The sequence below is a fragment of the Catharus ustulatus genome, chromosome 17 (genome assembly GCF_009819885.2).
Source record: "Catharus ustulatus isolate bCatUst1 chromosome 17, bCatUst1.pri.v2, whole genome shotgun sequence".
In the NCBI taxonomy this organism is placed as follows: domain Eukaryota; kingdom Metazoa; phylum Chordata; class Aves; order Passeriformes; family Turdidae; genus Catharus; species Catharus ustulatus.
The window spans coordinates 11,149,613-11,168,788 of record NC_046237.1 but is presented as its reverse complement, the minus strand read 5'-3'; the positions used below and the strand labels follow the sequence as shown (position 1 = coordinate 11,168,788).

At 48.0% G+C, this 19,176-nt stretch overlaps 1 protein-coding gene across 1 annotated transcript; it reads left to right on the top strand.

Annotated features, from left to right (window-relative positions):
- Positions 1-1,206: 1,206 nt before the first annotated feature.
- Positions 1,207-10,037, top strand: ACTR5 (actin related protein 5). The gene is made up of 9 exons (XM_033075282.1): positions 1,207-1,601; positions 2,302-2,531; positions 3,340-3,509; positions 4,286-4,503; positions 4,822-5,004; positions 6,895-7,017; positions 7,542-7,681; positions 8,540-8,672; positions 9,138-10,037. Exons 1-9 carry the CDS (start codon positions 1,218-1,220, stop codon positions 9,381-9,383), a joined length of 1,827 nt encoding a protein of 608 aa, XP_032931173.1. The 5' UTR covers positions 1,207-1,217; the 3' UTR covers positions 9,384-10,037.
- The last annotated feature ends 9,139 nt before the right edge of the window (positions 10,038-19,176 follow it).

Genomic DNA, 19,176 nt, shown 5'->3' with positions numbered 1-19,176 from the left:
TGTTTTGCCAAGTTAGCAATATATAGATACACATACATCGACATCTTCATTTGCTACATTCTTAAAGCTTGTTAGCTTCAGGATGTCCTTGGCTAAGGGATGGTCCTGCTGCCTGTTCCACTGGTAAGGTCTCCTTTCTTGCTCACTAGGCTTGAAAGCCCACAAAGGTTTTACACCAAAGAACATCCTGATCTAAGATAACCTTGACAGACACCCTGGGGTGCTGGTGGACAGTGGCTGACCATGAGCCAGGTGTGCCCAGGGGGCAATGGTCAGTGCCTCAGGAATAGTGACCAGCAGGACTGGGGTAATTCCTGCCCTGTGCTGGGCACTGATGAGGTCACCTCGAGTCCTGTGCCAGCTCTGGGCCCCTCAGTGCAGGAAGGACAATATCCAGGGCTGCATGAGGCTCTGACCTAGCTGACAGGCTTGTGTTAGGTTGAGTTGGACTCGATGATCTCAGGAGCATTTTCCAACCCAGATGATCCTGTAAGGGATGCCAGCAGGAGCAGATGATTGTCCCCTCTACTGTGCTCTAGTGAGACCCCAGCTCAAACACTGCACACAGCTCTGCTGTGTCCAGCACCAGGTGGACATGGGATTGTTGGAGAGAGTCCTGAGGAGGCCACGAAGCTGCTGAGGGGATGGAGCACCTGGAGACAGGCTGGGAGAGCCTGCAGGAGAGAAGGCTGTGAGAGACCTCATGGCACATTTCCAGGGGGTGAAGGAGCTCCAGGGAAGCTGGGCACTGACTCTTCCTCCAGAGCTGTAGTGACAGGACACAGGAGAATGGGTGCAAATTGAAAGAGGGGAAATGTAGGGAAATTCAATACTAGGAAGAGATTTTTTTATTGTGAGGGTGGGGAGGCCCTGGCACAGGGTGCCCAGAGCAGCTGTGGCTGCCCTGGATCCCTGGCAGTGCCCCAGGCCAGGCTGGACAGGGCTTGGAGCAGCCTGGGACAGTGGAAGGAGTCCCTGCCATGGCAGGGGCTGGAATGGGATCTTTTAAGGTTCACTCTTTGATTCCGTGCTGTGTTGGTTGCTTACTCTCCCACCGATGAGGTGCCCTCTCCTGCTGGTTAGCTTGGAAGCGCACAAAGATCTCACATCGCGGAACACAGCCATTTAAAACAATCCCGTTCGTGCCCGGGCCCCGCGGCCCGGAACCCCCGTGCGGGCCCGAGTTGCCGGCCGGACGCGGGCGGGACGCGCCCGCCATGGCGGCGCCCACGCGGGTGTTCGCGTTCCGGGACGCGCGCTGGGCCCCGGACCCGGTGCTGGAGCCGAGCGCGGCCGTGCGGAGCCCGCAGCCGGCGCCGCTGGTCATCGACAACGGCTCCTTCCAGACGCGGGCGGGATGGGCCTGCCCCGACCCCTCCGTGCCCGCCGAGCCGCTGCTGCGGTTCCGCTCGCTGGCGGCGCGGAGCCGCGGGGCCCGCGGCGGGGCCGGCGCAGAGACCCAGGTGGGGAACGACCTGGGCAGCCCCGAGCCGCTGCGGTGGCTGCTGCGCTCGCCCTTCGACCGCAACGTGCCCGTCCAGCTGGAGCTGCAGGAGCTGCTCTTCGACCACGTCTTCCAGCGCCTCGGCGTCTCCTCGCAGGTACCGCGGGCCGCGGCTGAGCCGCCTGTGGATCCCAGCAGGGTTTGGGTTGGAAGGGACCTCGCTCCACCCCTGCCCTGGGCACGGACAGCTCCCACTGCACCAGGCTGTACAGATTTCCGTGCAGCCTGGCCTTGGACACTTCCAGAGATGAGGCAACCCCAGCTTCCCTGTGCCCGTGCCTCACCACCCTTACAGGAATTTTTTCTTAGTATCTAATCTAAACTTAGTACTCCCTTAAACTTACTGTTGGGTAATGCTCTTATTACTCGTGTTTACTGACCGCCTGCATGCCCAGCTGTGTTGAGAGGTGCTTCTCAGACCATGGAGCCCTTTGCCTGCATGGCAACACCACTTTGAAAGCTTTACCCAGAGTGGAACTAAACTTCCACTGCTTTTCTCTCACCACCTCATTGCATAGATTTTGGTTACTTAGATGTTTAATAATTTATGTATGCCTGTAAAAATCCATTCTCCTCCACCATTATGAGTTTATTCTTTCATTGAATTAACATTAGCTAACCCCCTTAAACACTAGATATAATTTAACTTTCGTGATTAATACCCTGCACATAAAGTCCTTTCTAATGCCCATTTTGGTGGATTTTTTGGCTGATGCTTAAAAGAAGCAGCAGAGATAACTAAGCCTGGATTTTCCCTTTATACCTTTGTTACTGTTCTTTCCCCTTGTCTCTCCCAGGGTTGTGTGGATCACCCAATTGTTCTGACAGAAGCAGTTTGCAATCCTCTGTACTCAAGGCAGATGATGTCTGAGCTCCTCTTTGAATGCTACCAAGTGCCAAAAGTGTCCTATGGCGTGGACAGCCTCTACAGTTTTTATCACAACAGAAAGCAGAACTGGCCCTGCAGTGGTTTGGTGATATCCTCAGGCTACCAGTGCACACACATTTTACCAGTCTTAGAAGGAAGGTGAGTTCTGGGTGAATTAGCTCCGGTGCAGCTACTGGCTTTTCAAGTGATGCAGATATCTGTTCCTCCAGCCCTGCACTATTAACTCTTGTATTAATTTATGCTGATGAGTTAAAACCAGGTCTGCAGATTTTGCTAAGTTCTGTTGAGTTTTGAATTGAAGAAGCAGTGTAGCTCTTGTAAATATTACTTGCTAATTGTACCTTAATGTGTACTTTCAGAGGGAGAAGGGGATATGTGCCCCAGGTGAAACTGGGCATTAGAAAACATACTTTGTGGTTTTAATCAGCTTTGGGACAAAGTGAAGGGCTCTGTGTGTGAGACTTTTGCAGTGCTTGAGGCTTTCATAATTCTGGTTATTCTGCTACATTGCTCTTCTTTCTCTTTGTACTTTTTCCCCCTCTTTTTTAATCCTAACTGCAGGAGATGGCTTTATTATATCTGGTAACTGTTTCATATTTTCAAGGTTTACACTTGTCCAACCACAAAGTGTTACAAAGGTTTAAAAACTGCTTTTAGCGTCACTACCCATGACTTTTCTTGTTAGAACAGAATATTTCCTTGCTGTAGCCAAAATTATTTAGTATTTGGGGTTTTTTTATAAAGCAGAACAGAGTCTTTCAGAATAAAATAATGAACGCAGCAGTGATTGTGCTGTTGCCTGAGAAAAGCAGGTGTGTTAGATTCTCTGCAAACTGAACCTTGAAATACTTACCTGTGAATATTCAGGTATTTGGGGGGAAGCAGGAGCTCTGTTTGATTTCCTGTGAATTCCCCCAGTCTGAGCTGTGTCTGTTTGCCTTGGCAGGCTGGATGCCAAGAACTGCAAGCGCATTAACCTGGGGGGGTGCCAGGCTGCCGTGTACCTGCAGCGGCTGCTGCAGCTGAAATACCCCGGGCACTTTGCAGCCATCACGCTGAGCCGCATGGAGGAGATCCTGCACGAGCACAGCTACATCGCCCAGGACTACATAGAAGGTAAAACAGCTCTGATTCACCACCAGGTAGTGCTCACCCACACTGAGTTTGGCCTCTCTACCCCTTGTTTCGAAGTCGGCTTGAATTCTTCTAGAGATATTCTGCTTCTGTTTTGCTTTCTTTGTGGTTTAATATTTAAAATTAAGATAGAAACAAAATTTAACTACTACCACAAAAAAAATCTGTATTGGTTCAAATTCCTCTATAAATAAAAGTTGTGATGGTTTCAGCAGAAAAGAGTTTAAAATGAGCTTATTGTTTCCTTTATACATCAACAAAACCTCTGAGTTTGTTAGGATTTCTGTGGTTTGTATCTGCTTTAAGGTATCCAAAGTTGAACAGGTCATTTCTCTTGACTTTGTGAGATTTAAATAAGTTTTAAAATTTCCATGGCAAATGTCATCTGAAGCACTTCCTGAAGAAAAGTGTGGTTTGTTTTTTTTTTTTTATTTGTCACTTGTGAATGAGCCTTCCTTGGAAGTGTGTGAGAGCTCTCCCTCCCCTTGGGCAGAGATACTTCAGTGTGCACTTGCACTTTGTAGTGCTTGGTGTTTCCTGGAGGTCAGAGCACTCAGAGCTGCCTGCACTGGGTGTGTGACCTGGAGGCAGTGCTCAGAGGGACAGCCAAGCTTGGGAACAGCTGCCAAGAGGTGACAAAATTCCGTGCTTGCACTATTTTTGCCTTCTTTCCTCACCTTTCATCCTTCATGTGGGGTGTGCGAATCATTGTTTTGGGCTGACAGAACAAAAAGTTTCTTTGCTTTCCAAATGCCCAGAGCTGCAGAAGTGGCGGTGCCCAGAGTACTACGAGAACAATGTGCACAAGATGCAGCTGCCTTTCTCCAACAAGCTGCTGGGCAGCACTGTGGCATCCGAGGAGAAGCAGGAGAAGAGGCAGCAGCAGCTGCGGCGGCTTCAGGAGCTCAACGCGCGGCGTCGGGAGGAAAAGCTGCAGCTGGACCAGGAGAGGCTGGACAGGCTGCTGTACGTGCAGGTAATGAAGGCAGAGTGTCAGTGTGGGGTCCTGGGAGGAGGGCAGGCTGCCCTCAGAGCTTTATCAGAAGGTCACACATCGTGGTAAAGAAGCTGTGACTGTGGTGAGTGTTCTCTGATAGCAGCTTGCCAAGGTTACTTGTGAGATAATGGATTATTGATGCAGTGGATGTATTCAGTTTATGAACAGCACTCCTGGGAAATACTTGAAATGCTGTCAAAGTGTGCATATCATGCAAGCAGAGTGTCTGGTACATCACTGCTGACTGCTGTGATTGCCCTGTCTTGTTCATCACAGTTAGCTCTGATCTGTCCACAGGAACTTTTAGAAGATGGTCAGATGGATCAGTTCCACAAAGCTTTGGTGGAGCTGAACATGGACTCTGCAGAAGAACTTCAGTCTTACATCAACAAATTGAGTCTGTCTGTTGAGCAAACGAAGCAGAAAATCCTGCAGTCAGAAGTCAATATTGAAGTAGATGTTGTGGACAGCAAGCCAGAGGTAGGATATTTTCACCAAGTTAATCCTCGTTTTATCTCTGAAGGAATTAAACTTCTGTGCTTGAAAATGTGTCCCTTCAGACTTCCATTTATGAACTAAGCTTTAAAACACTGCAAGTCATTATTAAGTTTGCAACTGCTTCTCTCTTTTCAGAGGGAATGTCCTGAGACAACCATCCTTAATCTTCATTAGCCTTCTGTTAAAGATACAGAGGAGCCCATCAATCTTTTTGTTACAAACAGTATTTGTTTTCCTCTCTGTTCTCCCCCTTCAGGTGCAGAGAACTTTATGGTAAACAAACAACCCTGCCTTCATTGTAGCTGTCTGGTTTTGGTGCATTTAAGCAGCATGTTCTGTTTTGGTTCCTTAATGAAGGATTAATTACTACACTTGGGTGTTGGAGTTGTCCTTGTCTGCTTTGCCAGACTAACACAGGCCCAGCACACAGCAGCTGCTGTGAGAGGTGCTCAAAGGCTGGTTGTGCATGTGCTTTTAATTGACTTTCTGGTCATACAAGACAGAACTTTTTAGCTTTATCAGCCTCTGTTCAGGGAAAATGTAGAGAAAAAACCAGAAAATTGAAGCATAGAGGAGAGATCCTTACTTAGGTTGCCCAGAGAAGCTGTGGCTAGCCCATCCCTGGAAGTGTTCAAGGCCAGCTTGGAGCAACCTGGTCTAGTGGAAGGTGTCCTCCCATGGCAGTGGGTGGAACTGGATGAGCTTCTGTGTGTGATTATCAGTGCAAGATTCAGAATGATTGTGCTTCAGCAAAATTCAGGGAGATGATGGGCTTATCATTGTGGTGAAGAACCTTTCTTCCTTTCTGTCAAAAGAAGATGTTCTAGAAAAAAGAGAATTGAAAGATTAGCAGTTACCTGTGATTTTTGTCAGTGACTGTGCCTAAATTCCAGCATCTGCCACACCCCTGCTCTTTGCTAGGTGCAATCTCAGACCTCAGAAGGAATCCACAGGCTTTGTTATTTGGTCTGTGCCTTGAGAGAGCACTTAGAATTATCACAAAATCCCTTTGTAAAACCAGGTGTTCAGCTGAGTTCTGTGTATCTTTCTAGTTTTGTCTTTTTCCTTTTTGTATAACATATAAAAAGAAATGCATTTAGCAGGACTTCATGAGACTACATTTTTTTGCTGTAACAATGAACACTTCTAAACTTCAGTTTGAGAAGTTCAATTTGGTTAAGCAGATATAAAATAGATACTTAAGAATGTTTGAAGGATGCAATTTTAGCTTGCCTGGCATTTCAACAAATGTTTCAAGTGTAAAAAAACCAAAACAAATATTTAGCAACAAAACCCCAGAGGTAACATTTTAACACAAAAAATGAAGATAATTTAAAAACTGCTCCTACCTCACAACAGGAGTCTTGTAGGATTTTGAGTGATGCTTTTCATAAGGAAAGAGCTTCAGGTCTGTGTAAAATAAAAGGGGTTTGGTGCATCCTGAGAGCAAATAGTAGACAGTTGAAACTCTCAAAAATTATGTGGTGGCTTTGTAGCTAGCAAATATTTGTTTTCCAGTCCCACACAAGCAAAATAGGGATTTTAATGGTAATTGTAGAGCAATTAGAGATGCTGGAAGGGTACTAGGTTTAAAAGAGTATAAAAAGCTGTTTTAGTAAGTTTTAATATGTTGTTATGCTTACCTGGGATCCTGGCAGTCAGCCTGGTGACTGAGGCCTGGATTTCTGAGCTGGCATTGGGATAAATTTATTGGAAGTGTTTGATATTTTTGTACTTTTGCATGATGGGCATTTATGCTTTTGGGCATGTTAAAGAGCTGAGATTTGAGGAAACTGAGTTTTCCAACCATGTCACCAGAATTGAAATCACACCTGAGCTAACCTACCATAATATACTTGCTCTTGTTTCCAGACTCCTGACTTGGATCCACTGGGCAGTGAACAGTCCCTGGAGGATGTGGAAAGTATTAATGAGTTTGAACCTTTGTTTGCTGAGGAGCAGCCTGAAGTTGAGAAGCCTGTTGCTGCAGTGCAGGTTTGGTTTCTATATTTATAACTCATGCCAGGGGTTTGCATCCCAGTTGTCCAGCCAGTCTGCTGACATTTCTCCTCATGCAAACATTGTTTGCCTGCTCTTGGAAGAGATGCTGAAACTGCCTGAACAGGACATTAAGAGAGAAATCCTGGCAATCTCAGCTGATGGTTTAGGAAGAGAATTCCCTCTTGGCTCGTTCTGCAGGCAGTGCCTGGTGTAGCAGTGCTGTGTTATTAAGAGAAAAAAGTTCTGCTCAAGTGTTTTTGTCTGTGATCCATAGCCTGATATCCCAGTGGACACAGCTTTCAACTTTTGTTGAGCCTTAGAATTAAGTGGCTCCAAGCAGAATAAATGATCAGAAACATCCAGCTCCCCTGACCTTTTGGAACCTTTAGCATAATGCTGTTTCTCTGTGGGAGCTTTACCATCTTGGTTTTTGTACAGAATTGTTTGGAAATGTTGCTTATTCTAGACTATTGCTGTTCTTTAACACAATTCCCCACTACTTCTCAATGTTTTTAAAGCCCGTGTTTAACCTGGCAGAGTACCACCAGCTTTTCCTGGGCACTGAAAGAATCAGGGCTCCAGAGATTGTCTTCCAGCCCTCCCTGATAGGAGAGGACCAGGCTGGTATAGCAGAAACCATGCAATATGTCCTTGAGAGGTGAGTTCACAGAACTATTACTTCAGAAAAGCTATTCTTCATTTGATATCAGCTTTTGAAATGCTGGGGGTTTAGCAATAATTTGAGAAAATGTGTTGAATAGTTCTTTTTGGTGGGGTTGAGGATTGCAGGTTAGACATGCCTTACTGAAAGCCACATGTAACTCTGTTTTAAGTCAGTGAGTCTACAAAGTTTTTTGATCAGTAACCCCATCATTGGAAAATTTTTAAGCACACACCTCCAGTATATGAATATTTGTAAATTACAGCTACTACTAAAGTAATGTATTATGGATATTTTAAAACATACACAAAAATAGTAATTAAAAATAATGAGATAAAGGTGAAATAAACACTATTTACATGTATTTATCAATTTATTTTCCTGCACCCCACTGGATTGTTTTGCATAAACCCCCCTTCAGGGATCCCTGGTCTATCTCATTATTGAGGGAAACAACAAATGCTTACAACAGTGAGCTGGCAATCTCTGGTTTTGGCAGACCAAAATTTTCAAGTTGAGATACAGGCACCCCTGCTGGACATTTCCAGACAAATTAGCATTGATGAAATGTCACCCCTGAACTGTATGAACATAGGAGATCACATTTTCTGAAAGCTAGGAGTTCCAGCCCTAGAAAGAAATCCAGTTGTTGATTTATGGAGTGGTGAGTGCTTTCAGGATTTTTTTCTGCCACCCTCTTAATTTCCAGAAAACAAAGTTTTTCATGCTAGGAAAATGAAGTTTCTCAAAGTGAATCCTGGGACAAGGTTTAGGAAGAGAATCTTCCCCACAGCTGTGCCAGTTCATAGGGCAGATGTCCTTGAGAAAGGCTGAGGCTGTTCTTGTTCTTCACAGATACTCAAAGGAGCAACAGGCTATCCTTGTGCAGAATGTTTTCCTCACTGGTGGAAATACCATGTACCCTGGACTGAAAGCCAGAGTCCAGAAGGAGCTCCTGGAAATGAGGCCATTCCAGTCATCCTTTCAGGTGTGTGTACTGCCATGATGTTTGTTGAACAGCCTGTTCTTCTGTGTTCAGATGTAATCAGGTGAGGTGCAGAGCAGGGGCATGCAGAGGGTTTTAAGGCAAGACTGCAAACAGCTTTGTGACCTGAGAAGGTGCAGGTTAAGCAAAGATTCAGTTGCTCTTTGTGCAGACAGCATAGTGAGTAGGGGAAAGGAAAGTCTGCTCCTGCTAAAGGACCATGCACACAAAAGCATGTTTGACTGGAAATTTGATTGCTTAGGAATTGATAACAAGGGAAAAACACCTTGTTTTTCCCTTGAAATGTTCAACCCATTTCTAGCATTACTCTTTCTGAGAGACACTGAGTAATCAGCTGAAATTTCTGAAATTCAGTTGTTTGTCTCATATAGCATTGTAACCAGGGTAAAAAGGGCTTCCCTTTCCTGTGCAGAATTGACATTGTTGTTGTGTTTTCCTTCCATCCAGGTTCACCTTGCTGCCAGCCCCGTTTTGGATGCCTGGTACGGGGCTAGGGACTGGGCACTGGAGTACATGAGCCGTGAGGAAGGCTGGATAAGCAGGAAGGACTATGAGGAGAAAGGAGGGGAATACCTCAAGGAGCACTGTGCTTCCAATGTCTATGTCCCCATCCGCCTTCCCAAGCAGGCCCCACGGGCAGCAGAGGCTCCCAGCAGAGCCTCGGGCACAGGGAACCCCAGCGAGCAGACATAGCCCTGTCCTTGCAGCCCAGCTGTGCAGGGAGCAGCTCCTGCTGTGCAGCAGGGCAGAGCCTCGCTGCTGGGAGTGCTGAGATCCAGTCCTTGGCCAAGGAGAGCAGGACACAGCAGCTCAGTGCTGCTCACACACAGCAGCTCGTGGAGAGGAACCCTCCCTCTGAGAGGCTGTCATAGAAAGGCTCAGGGCTTTTGGAGAGTGTATGTTTTACAGCTTTTTAAAATGTAATAAAATGTCCTGGTTTTGGATGGTTTTTCTTGCAGCTGGGCTGTACCAAGCCAGGCAGCCCAGCAGGTGTCCCCCTTGCCCGTGTCACAGTCGTCTGTCGGGACATGCCAGGTCGTGCTGCAGGACACCAGGGGGGCTGAGCTCAGCCCTGCCTCCCGGGGCCTCGTGTTCTTCTCCTTCCTGCCAAACCATCACCGAAGAGCCAGTGGGTACTTCTTGTCTGCATCGATATCAGGGATATTGATGTTGTGGTTGAAACTGGAGAGCTGGGCACAAAAAGACACAGCCAGCCCTGCATAAAGCACAGTCCAGAGGCACTGCCAAGCCTGGAGTGGTTCTGCCAGCTGAGCAGGGCTGCTCTTTGATGGGACTTTTTGATCAAGAGTTGTAGCAATAAAGCAAGGCCTTTTGCTTTACCACTAACTTCTGTGTCTCAGTGATTTCACCTCTTTAGAGCTATGAGGATGGATCTGATTGGTTGTACCTTGCTTAAAAACACAGGTTTGCAGCCAGGCCCCTGGCCTGCTGTACAATATGTTCCAGCTTAAATTTGCCTGGGGATTCAGCTGTCACACTGAACAATTTGTTGCTTTCCCAAAAGAATAATCTGTACTGAATGCTGAGCCCAAACCTGAGAAGACTCCAACACTTTGGCAAAAGCTGGAAAAGGCAGGGTAATATGGAAAACATCCAGACTGTAACTGATATAAAGGTGTAGAGGTGGTGATTTGGTGTCCCAAGGGCTGCAGAGCATCAAGGTAAGTTGTCATCTGGCAGATTCAAAGCAAAGAACAATGAGAAACTTGCTTGTGCTGATGTTGGTTGCCACAGGATGAGATTTTTGGATTCAAAAGTATTACTGAGATTGATGGTTTTCTAAAAAAGAAAAGTTTGTGGGCAAATACTGAGGTCTCACCTGTGCATTGAGTGTTCTTCAGAGAGCCTGTGAGGGAAGGGTTGTTGCAGTTCCTGTGGCACCCAGCACTGGCCAGTGGATTCTGCTCTTGGTGGCTGTGCCTGCTCCTCACAGGCTGCAGGGCAGGGCAGGAGAAGGGAGCTGCCTGCCCCCAGGTGACCTCAAGTTTGGGTTATTGATCCTATCCCTGGATGCCTGGAGACACTTTTGGACAATTAAGGGAATTCTGTGGGTGGTAAAGAATGTGGAAAAACGTGCTGTGCTGAAACCAGCAAGTTACACCCGAGCTTTTCTGCTCTCAGTGACCTGGAGTAAATGATGTCCCATTGCTATTTGACCCCTTTCTGACCCTTCTTGAGCTCTTTGAGGCAGAGGGACTACCCAAGGTATGGAAATAGTTCTGATACTTGGTATTGCCTGCTAAATAGATGTGTTGTGCATGAAACTGTTCCAGAAGGAGGGCCTGAAAGGGCATCTGTAATGCATGATTATTTGACTTCTAAATCTTTGGCCAAATTGTGCCAGCCACTTCTAGTGCATTAATTCAAAGCAGAGCTGTCTAGTTCTGCAAAGAGGTGCCAGAGCAGCTGCTTAAATAGCTTTAAGGAAGCATAATTTCATAATCTCCTGAATATTAGCTATTAATTTGGTACTTTGTGCCACAGTAGCCAGAGTAACTGATGAACCTGGACAGGGTGATCACTGTCACAGGCTGCTCTGAGTGTGCTGGTGGCCTTTCAGGTGCTTGGATTGGAGCAGCACCATGAAAAGCGTGAACATTGCAGAATGAGATGGATTTTACTCATTTCAGTTCCCTGGTAATGATTTGCTGTGGTGCTGCCTGAGCACTGGAGCTGGCAGGAGAGAAATGGAAGGAGTGTGTGGTGCTGAGGGCAGGAGGACACAGTGGTGTGATTTTGGACAGTACTGTCCTTGAGGAGCTTCACCATTGTGACACTTGTGGCAGGGTTTTCTCATCCCCATGTGCAGAAGAATTTGGTTGTTTTCCATGTAAGTGGCACAGGGCTCTCCAAACCCAGAAGGGGCTTGGGCTGTCTCCTGTCATTGGTTTATGCCCCCTGAAAGGAGAGCAGGTCAAAAGACACCTGCTAGGCCTCTTTTTAATGGGACTTTTGGTTGTGTGAGGAGCAGTAGGAGGAAAAATAATCCTGCTGTGGACAGGAATCTCAAAGTGCTGCTGTGAGGGCCTTTGGTTGAGTGAGCTGCCGTGCCAGCAGCCTCAGAATCATTGCTGTGTCCTCCAAACTCACCCAGGGCAATTGCCAGGTCTGAGATGGCCAAGTGGTTCCCATTTGGTCCTTGGTAAATTAAGTTCAAAGCAACCCGTAACCTGGTTACACAATTCAGTTATGCCCTAATTCAGGTCACAGAATATGAAAGTACAGTTTCACAGCAGTGCTGAGTTTGGTCTATTTAAAAGAGAGCTCAAACTGGGTCCCACCTTTCACAGGGTCCCTAAGATCTGCTCTGGGTGGAAACACCACGTCAGTGAGCAGCCCTGGAGACTGAACATCCATCACGTGTCCCACGTCCCAGATTTCCTTTGGAGCTGCCAACGAGCCTCGCGTTGGGGCTTCAAGGCTTCTTATGCTTCCTGTGCCACAGCAACTTCAAACATGTTCTTTGCTAAATCTCTGCTAGGACACCAAGATTAGAACTCTCCGCTCCAGTTATTAATCTCTGGAATACTTAATGTGCTGTGTAAGACAGCATCTCGGAAGAAAGAGAAGATGCCCGTGAATTGTCACTTGAAATTTAGGATTATCCCTCCAGAGACAGCCTACAGTGATCCTCTGGCAGTCAGTCATAAACCACAAGTTTTGAAGCTTGTGTGGGATGAGCAGGGGAGAGGAGAATGCTGTAATGGATTTAACTTTATCCCCAAAGTCATATGGTGGGATTTCCAGGCGATGGTTCCAAGTGGCAGGCGCAGAGCAGCTGTGCTGATTCCCATTGCTCACTCCCACTGCTCTGTGCAGGCAGCGAGCGCTCCCTGAGCCTCAGCTGCAGCAGAGCTGGCTTTTAAATGGCTCAGACCCTGAGCATGGCTTGCCAAGACTTTTTCAGGTTCCTTCCATTCCTTTTCAGGCAGGTTGTATGTCCTTGACAAAGACCTTTCCCCTCCTTGTTCACACGATCTCAGCCCTCACATTACCAAGGTGTCATTGTTTTAAGGGATTTTTTTGTTGTTTATTTTTGAGTTATATTGCTTTTTTTTACACCCTTAGGGGTCTTTTCTTTCTCTTTCTGAGCAGTGGGCTTGGTTCCCATTTTCTAATGCAGCAGAGGATGTGATGAAAGAACCGTTTTCATGGATCCAGCCCATAGCAATTTTTGCTTGTGACAATTCACAGCTGTTGCTCTGCCCTCAGTTCTGTCTCTCAGCAGAGCCAGCCTGAGAATGGTGCTGGCTGAGGCTTTCAGAGAGTGCACAACTCCTCTGGGAAAGGAGGGAGGTCAGGTAAAATCATGGAGACTTGGTCCATCTGTGCTCAATGCACAGCGTGCCAAGTGGGAAAATCTTCCAACCATTCATTTCCTGAAGCCAGCAGAAGTCTCAAGTGTGGTGAGAATCACTCTGTGCAGGTATGCTTTTGTTTTTAAGCAATTGCTGTTCTCCACTATCAGAGTATGAAGCAAGCTGGATTTATGGTCTGACTGCAAAACTTTTGTGCTCTTAAAATTCCTGAGTTTAGTCAGGACAGTATTTCTTTAGCTTTTAAATTATTTCAGAACTGAGGGGTAGCATGAAACAGCTTCTCCCTTCATCTGACAGGAGGCAAATATGCAGTGCTGATGGGAAAAGCATTTTTATGTTGTCAGTGATGTTCTGTGAAGGCATCCAAGTTCCTGCACTTCCACTAGTCAGGCTGTTACATCAGGAGGAAGCTCATCCCCAGGGAAGCTTGTGACAGGTCTGGCTGGACAAATGAGCATCATAACATGCAAGGAAAAAGTGGCTTTGTTCAAACCTATGTCAAGTGAATTCCAGAGGACAGAGACCTTTGGAAAGCTCCTCTTGTTTGAGCTTTTTGAAAATATAGTGGGTGATAGAGTATTGGAATGCAGGGAGGCCATGGGGCACTGGGGTCTTCCTTATTTAGGTGAAGGGCAAGGATGCATGATGGATTTCCAGGTGAGAGAAGGTTGGAGGGATGATGGCAGCCTACAGCCCCCAAAGCTGCTGTGGTGACACTTACCTGCGTGCCCTGGGGGGTTGGGAGGCTGTTGGCTGCAGCAGAGGCTGATTTTCCTCCTCTCTAACTGATCACCCTGTTTCTGCAGCTCTCCCTGGAGTGTACTCTGTGCTTCTAAATGGCTCCTTATGCCAAGTGCAAAAAATGTCCTGTACAGGCTTGGGAGGCTGGGAACTCACTGCCGTGTCTGAGCTTGCTGGGTAGTGAGTTCCAGTCTGTGCAAACAGCTTTTGGGTAGTCTTATCTTTCCACCAAACATTTTGATGTGGAGGTTTTGTTCTTCAGGGTATTTTCATTCCCTTCAAAGGAGGATAGCAATGGGTCAAGCTATCCTGCCTCACTGATGATTGTTTCTGCAGCCCCACTGTGTCTAGATGAGGAACAGTCCTGTTGGTCTGATCTTCCTGCTCTGCTTTGAGGGCTTCACAGGGCTTCCCCATAACATTTTAGAAATAAATGACTCCCTCCTAGAATGACCAGAAGGCCCCTAAAATACACAGAACTATCTGCCACCCCCTCACCTTGAGCACCAGCTGCCTTTCAGCGTTTTGTTTGCTACCCTGAGATAAATCCACCTGATCCAGAAACCTTCAGTTGATAAACCCTCAGTGCTCCAGAGGCAAAATGCCTTGAGAGGGTCCCAAAGTGCTTTCTTGTGCACATCCACAATGACATGTCACCCTTAAACTCAGTTTTGTGTTCCTTGTGCATTAACACATTTCTCCTGGCTGACATTGCTTCTCAGCTCTGGGAAATATATTTCATATCCTCATCCTTAGATCAGTTTATTTTCCCCACTCTACAACTTGGTTAAAATACACCCCACTCCTCCTCTCACCCCAGATTCCTGCCACATACCTGGCATTCTTTCATCCTTAATGAGATGAAGGAGTGGGGGATTTCACCCTCCTGGAATTTTAGAGGAATACTAAGTGGATTTCTCATGAAAAGCCCCATTTAGGATACGAGTCTCCCTGAAAGATAGTCCATGGCAGCAAACCTTGCTTTTGCTGGTAGTGGTGAGCAGAGTTTTTACTTCCTGTTCAATAACCACTTTCTGCTTGGTTATTACAGGTGCTGTCATTGATGGAGACCCTGTTGGAGCAAGTTCCCAGTGCATGAAGCAGAGATTTGCATCTTTGCAAAGGCAGATGGGCAGAGCAGCAGAACTCAGGCTGCAGTGTGGCCAAACTCTCCACATAGACACGACACCATAAAGGTGGTTAAGTCAAAATAGTTTCATCCAGACTCAGTCATTAACTTCCCTTAATAAATGAAGAGGTTGTTGGATCAAAGGTTCTGGAAGTGACCTCCAGGAGATGTTAAGGGGGAAGTACAGGAAGAGGAGCAGTGTGATGTGTGTGTAAAACAGGGAGAGGATGGTAAATCATCCCAGCTGCTCAATGCTACACAGCCAGGGACACGGGGACACAGTGCTCCTGGTGTCCTGACACGGATCCATCCCAGCCCTGTCCTCTCACATGTGGTAAAGACAGGTTAAAGTACCCAAATTACAGAGCAAGGATGATGAGTTTGGAGCAGCAGCCCCACGCTGGATGAGCATCATGCTGGAGTGCAGGGGATGTTCCCGAGGCTGCAGCTGTGCCAGCCCCGAGCTGTGCCCAGCAGGGAGGGGACACTGAGCCCGGCTGTGCCCTGCCCTGCAGGGACAGACAGCAGCAGGAGCCGTGGATCCCATTGCAGGGGGACTCCAGCTCCTTTCATCCAGCTCCGCTGTGGCAGAGGGCCACGGGCTGTCCTGCAGCCGAGGGAACAATGGGGAGGAAGGCTTTGATTCCAGCACTGATGGACACCCTCCTGCTCCAGGGTGGTGCCGATGGAAGGAACTGGGGGAGCGCTTATTTGCTTTTATCCTTTGTTAACCGCTGGTAACTTCTTGTTGTGGGAACTGCTGTGACTACTCTGGAGGGTTTATTTATCCCTTTTGGCTGACGTGGCTCCAGGAGCCCTTTGATATCCAGCCGGGAGTGTCCCCTGGCCTGGGAACGGGAAGAGCTGAGCTGGGCTGGCCCTGGGCACATCCAGCAGGGACAGGGACTGCTGTCCTGGCACATCCAGCAGGGACAGGGGCTGCTGTCCTGGCACATCCAGCAGGGACAGGGGCTGCTGTGCTGGGCACATCCAGCAGGGACAGGGGCTGCTGTGCTGGCACCACATCCAGCAGGGACAGGGGCTGCTGTCCCTGGGCACATCCAGCAGGGACAGGGGCTGCTGTCCCTGGGCACATCCAGCAGGGACAGGGGCTGCTGTCCCTGGGCACATCCAGCAGGGACAGGGGCTGCTGTGCTGGCACCACATCCAGTAGGGACAGGGGCTGCTGTCCTGGCACATCCAGCAGGGACAGGGGCTGCTGTGCTGGGCACATCCAGCAGGGACAGGGGCTGCTGTGCTGGGACATCCAGCTGGGACAGGGGCTGCTGTCCCTGGGCACATCCAGCTGGGACAGGGGCTGCTGTCCTGGCACATCCAGCAGGGACAGGGGCTGCTGTGCTGACACATCCAGCAGGGACAGGGGCTGCTGTGCTGGGCACATCCAGCAGGGACAGGGGCTGCTGTGCTGGGACATCCAGCTGGGACAGGGGCTGCTGTCCTGGGCACATCCAGCTGGGACAGGGGCTGCTGTGCTGGCACATCCAGCAGGGACAGGGGCTGCTGTCCTGGCACCACATCCAGCAGGGACAGGGGCTGCTGTCCTGGCACCACATCCAGCTGGGACAGGGGCTGCTGTCCTGGCACCACATCCAGCAGGGACAGGGGCTGCTGTCCTGGCACATCCAGCAGGGACAGGGGCTGCTGTGCTGACACCACATCCAGCAGGGACAGGGGCTGCTGTGCTGGGACATCCAGCAGGGACAGGGGCTGCTGTCCCACTGTCCCTGGCATCACATCCAGCCCGGGGAGCACAAGTCACTCAATGCTATCATGGGCTGTGCCCAGCCTGGTGATTTGTGCCCAGCATTGCCCTCCTGTGGCACAGCAATGTCCCTGGTCAGCAGCAAAGGTGGTGCTGCAGTGCCAGCTGGGGGAGAAGATGCAGTTGGGCACTTTTGGGGTTTTATAGAGCTTTTCTAGGGAGGGAAGAACTAGGAAGATATAGAGATTTTTGTACTGGGTTCATGTTTAGGTTCATGCCTGGGAGAGGTGGGGGATGCCTGATCCAGGAGAGCTTTGCTCAGCCTCCTTCCACAGGGGCTGCCCTGAATTTGGGCTGCCAGGGATGATTCCCCAGCTCCCCAGGGTTTGGCTTGCCCTGTGCTGGCAAACTGACACATCCATGCCTTTTAGCACTGCTCCTCTTCACAGGAGGCTGCTTCTGCCCCTTGCTGCCCAGATCCATTTGTCTGGGTACTGAGTGAAAACAGCTTTTATAATGATGCAAAAATGGAGGAAATAACTCATATTTATACTCCCTCTGAGCCCAATCTCTTGTATGCATGCTAAAAATCTTTGTGAATGCTGTTTTTCACCCCACAGCAGATTCCCCAGGCAGCAGAGATGACAATTCCCAGGAACCATAAACCCCTTGAGTGTGTTTACCCAACTCAAAATACACTTTATAACATTATATTACCTTCAAACCACTCTGCAATTTTACATGCTGGGATTTGAAATAGGTACAAGCACTGGTTGTGCCCTGTGTCTTACAGAGAGCTTGGAAATGTGTTCTTAATTGTGAATTTAGGAACTGTGGGTGGGACTTTGACAAGCAGTGTCACTTCAGCCACAGGAGCCAGCAGCCACTGACAATTGATTTTATCAGGTATCAAAGTGCACCCTTACACTGAGAAGCAGGGCTCACAGGGGGGTTTTATCTCAAGCTCTGGGCTTTTTGGGGAGAGGTTAAGTAAGTCTTCAGTGTTTCAAGGAGAGCTTGAACTCTCAAGTGCTCTCCAACACCCGTGTGCACAGCCTGGCAGCAGGGACTGAGCTCCAGAGCCACGTGGGAAGTGGGGCTGGTTCACATGGGAATGGCCCTGCTCTGCAAGAAACAGATATTAAAAGAACAACCAAAACAAAAATCACCCCTCCAAACACTACTGTCACGATTTTGAACCCAAAATAGCAATTTGGTGTTTTCCATAGAAGGAACCCTCTGTGGCTGGTTCTGAGCAGCCCCACTGACCATTTCCTATTTTTCTTCCTTGTAGGCGGCTGTTTGAGCAGCTCCGGCTCCTGAATTGAAGGAAGTGTTTTCCTGAAATGCAGACACAAATGCTCCTGGGTTTTCTGGCTCAGGAAATGAGTCCTCAAATGTGAGGCTGACTTTAGAGCCACAGACACCAGCAGTCCCCACCAGGCTGGTAGGAACCCAGTGAGTGCAGCCTTGCCAGAAGTGACAAATTCCAGTTCTGCTCTGCAGACTTCATGTCCTTGACATATTTTTGTTTCATGGGCTTTGTCAGAAGATGCCCAGCTTGCACCTTCCTTTCAAAAGAAGGCACCATGGCTTAAATCTAGACAAAAAAAAAAAAAAATCCTGCCCTGGTATTTTATATTATTATAAAAATATATATTATTTCAGATCTGCCTGTTTCTTTCTAAAGTGTTTTGCACCTTCATGTCTCTGCTTGAAAATAAAAAGTTGCACCTCTCTCAATATGCCATCAGTTTCTTCTGAGATGTATAATTCAAATATTTTGAACTGAAGTACAAGCCTTTAATGCCACAATTTTTGGTACCACTGCCACGACTGTTTAGACATAAAAGCCATTTGATCACAGATTTATGTTAAATGAGGAACCATAATTAATATGATCATGTTTAATTTCTTCCTTACTGAGCAGAACGATGGAATAATTTCTCCAGAGAAAAGAGAGTTTCCTCAAATGAGCAAATGACAAGATTTTAAAAATAATTTAGCTATTGGAAAGAGAAGTTTAAAGCATTAGATAGGATCAATGCAGGATATAAAATGCAGAATGCCCTGTTTGAGATGGGGAGAGAGCATTCCAGGGAGCATCATTCCATGCCCACAACATCCTCCCTCCCTGGCCTTGTGGTTTAATCCCAGACAACATCTCAGCCCCATGGAGCCACTTGCTCACTGCCCCCGTGAGAGGGGTGAGAGAAAAGTGAGAAACTCGTGGGTTGAGATAAAAGCAGTTTAATATGGAAAGCAAAACTCACCCATGCAAGCAAAACAAAACAAGGAATTCATTCCCCTGGGCAGCAGGTGCTCAGCCCTCCTCAGGAGAGCAGAGCTCCACCACGAGTGCCTGGGGAAGACAAAAAGAAGAAAAAGACACTCCAAATGCTCCCCTTGCCCTCTTCTCCTCCCAGCTCTGTGTGCTGGGCATGAGGCCACCTGAGCTGTGTGTCCTTGCTGTCCCACATGTGTCCCTCACCCACACTGCAGCACCTCCAGGTTCCTTGCTGGTGCAATAGAAAGTCCCTGGCACGATGCAAG

Bases quoted from the DNA above. Each gene is read 5' to 3' on its own strand.
- ACTR5 (XM_033075282.1), top strand. From the start codon at position 1,218: ATGGCGGCGCCCACGCGGGTGTTCGCGTTCCGGGACGCGCGCTGGGCC. The intron at 4,504-4,821 runs GTAATGAAGGCA...ATCTGTCCACAG, and splicing joins ACAGGCTGCTGTACGTGCAG to GAACTTTTAGAAGATGGTCA. The intron at 8,673-9,137 runs GTGTGTGTACTG...CCTTCCATCCAG, and splicing joins CATTCCAGTCATCCTTTCAG to GTTCACCTTGCTGCCAGCCC.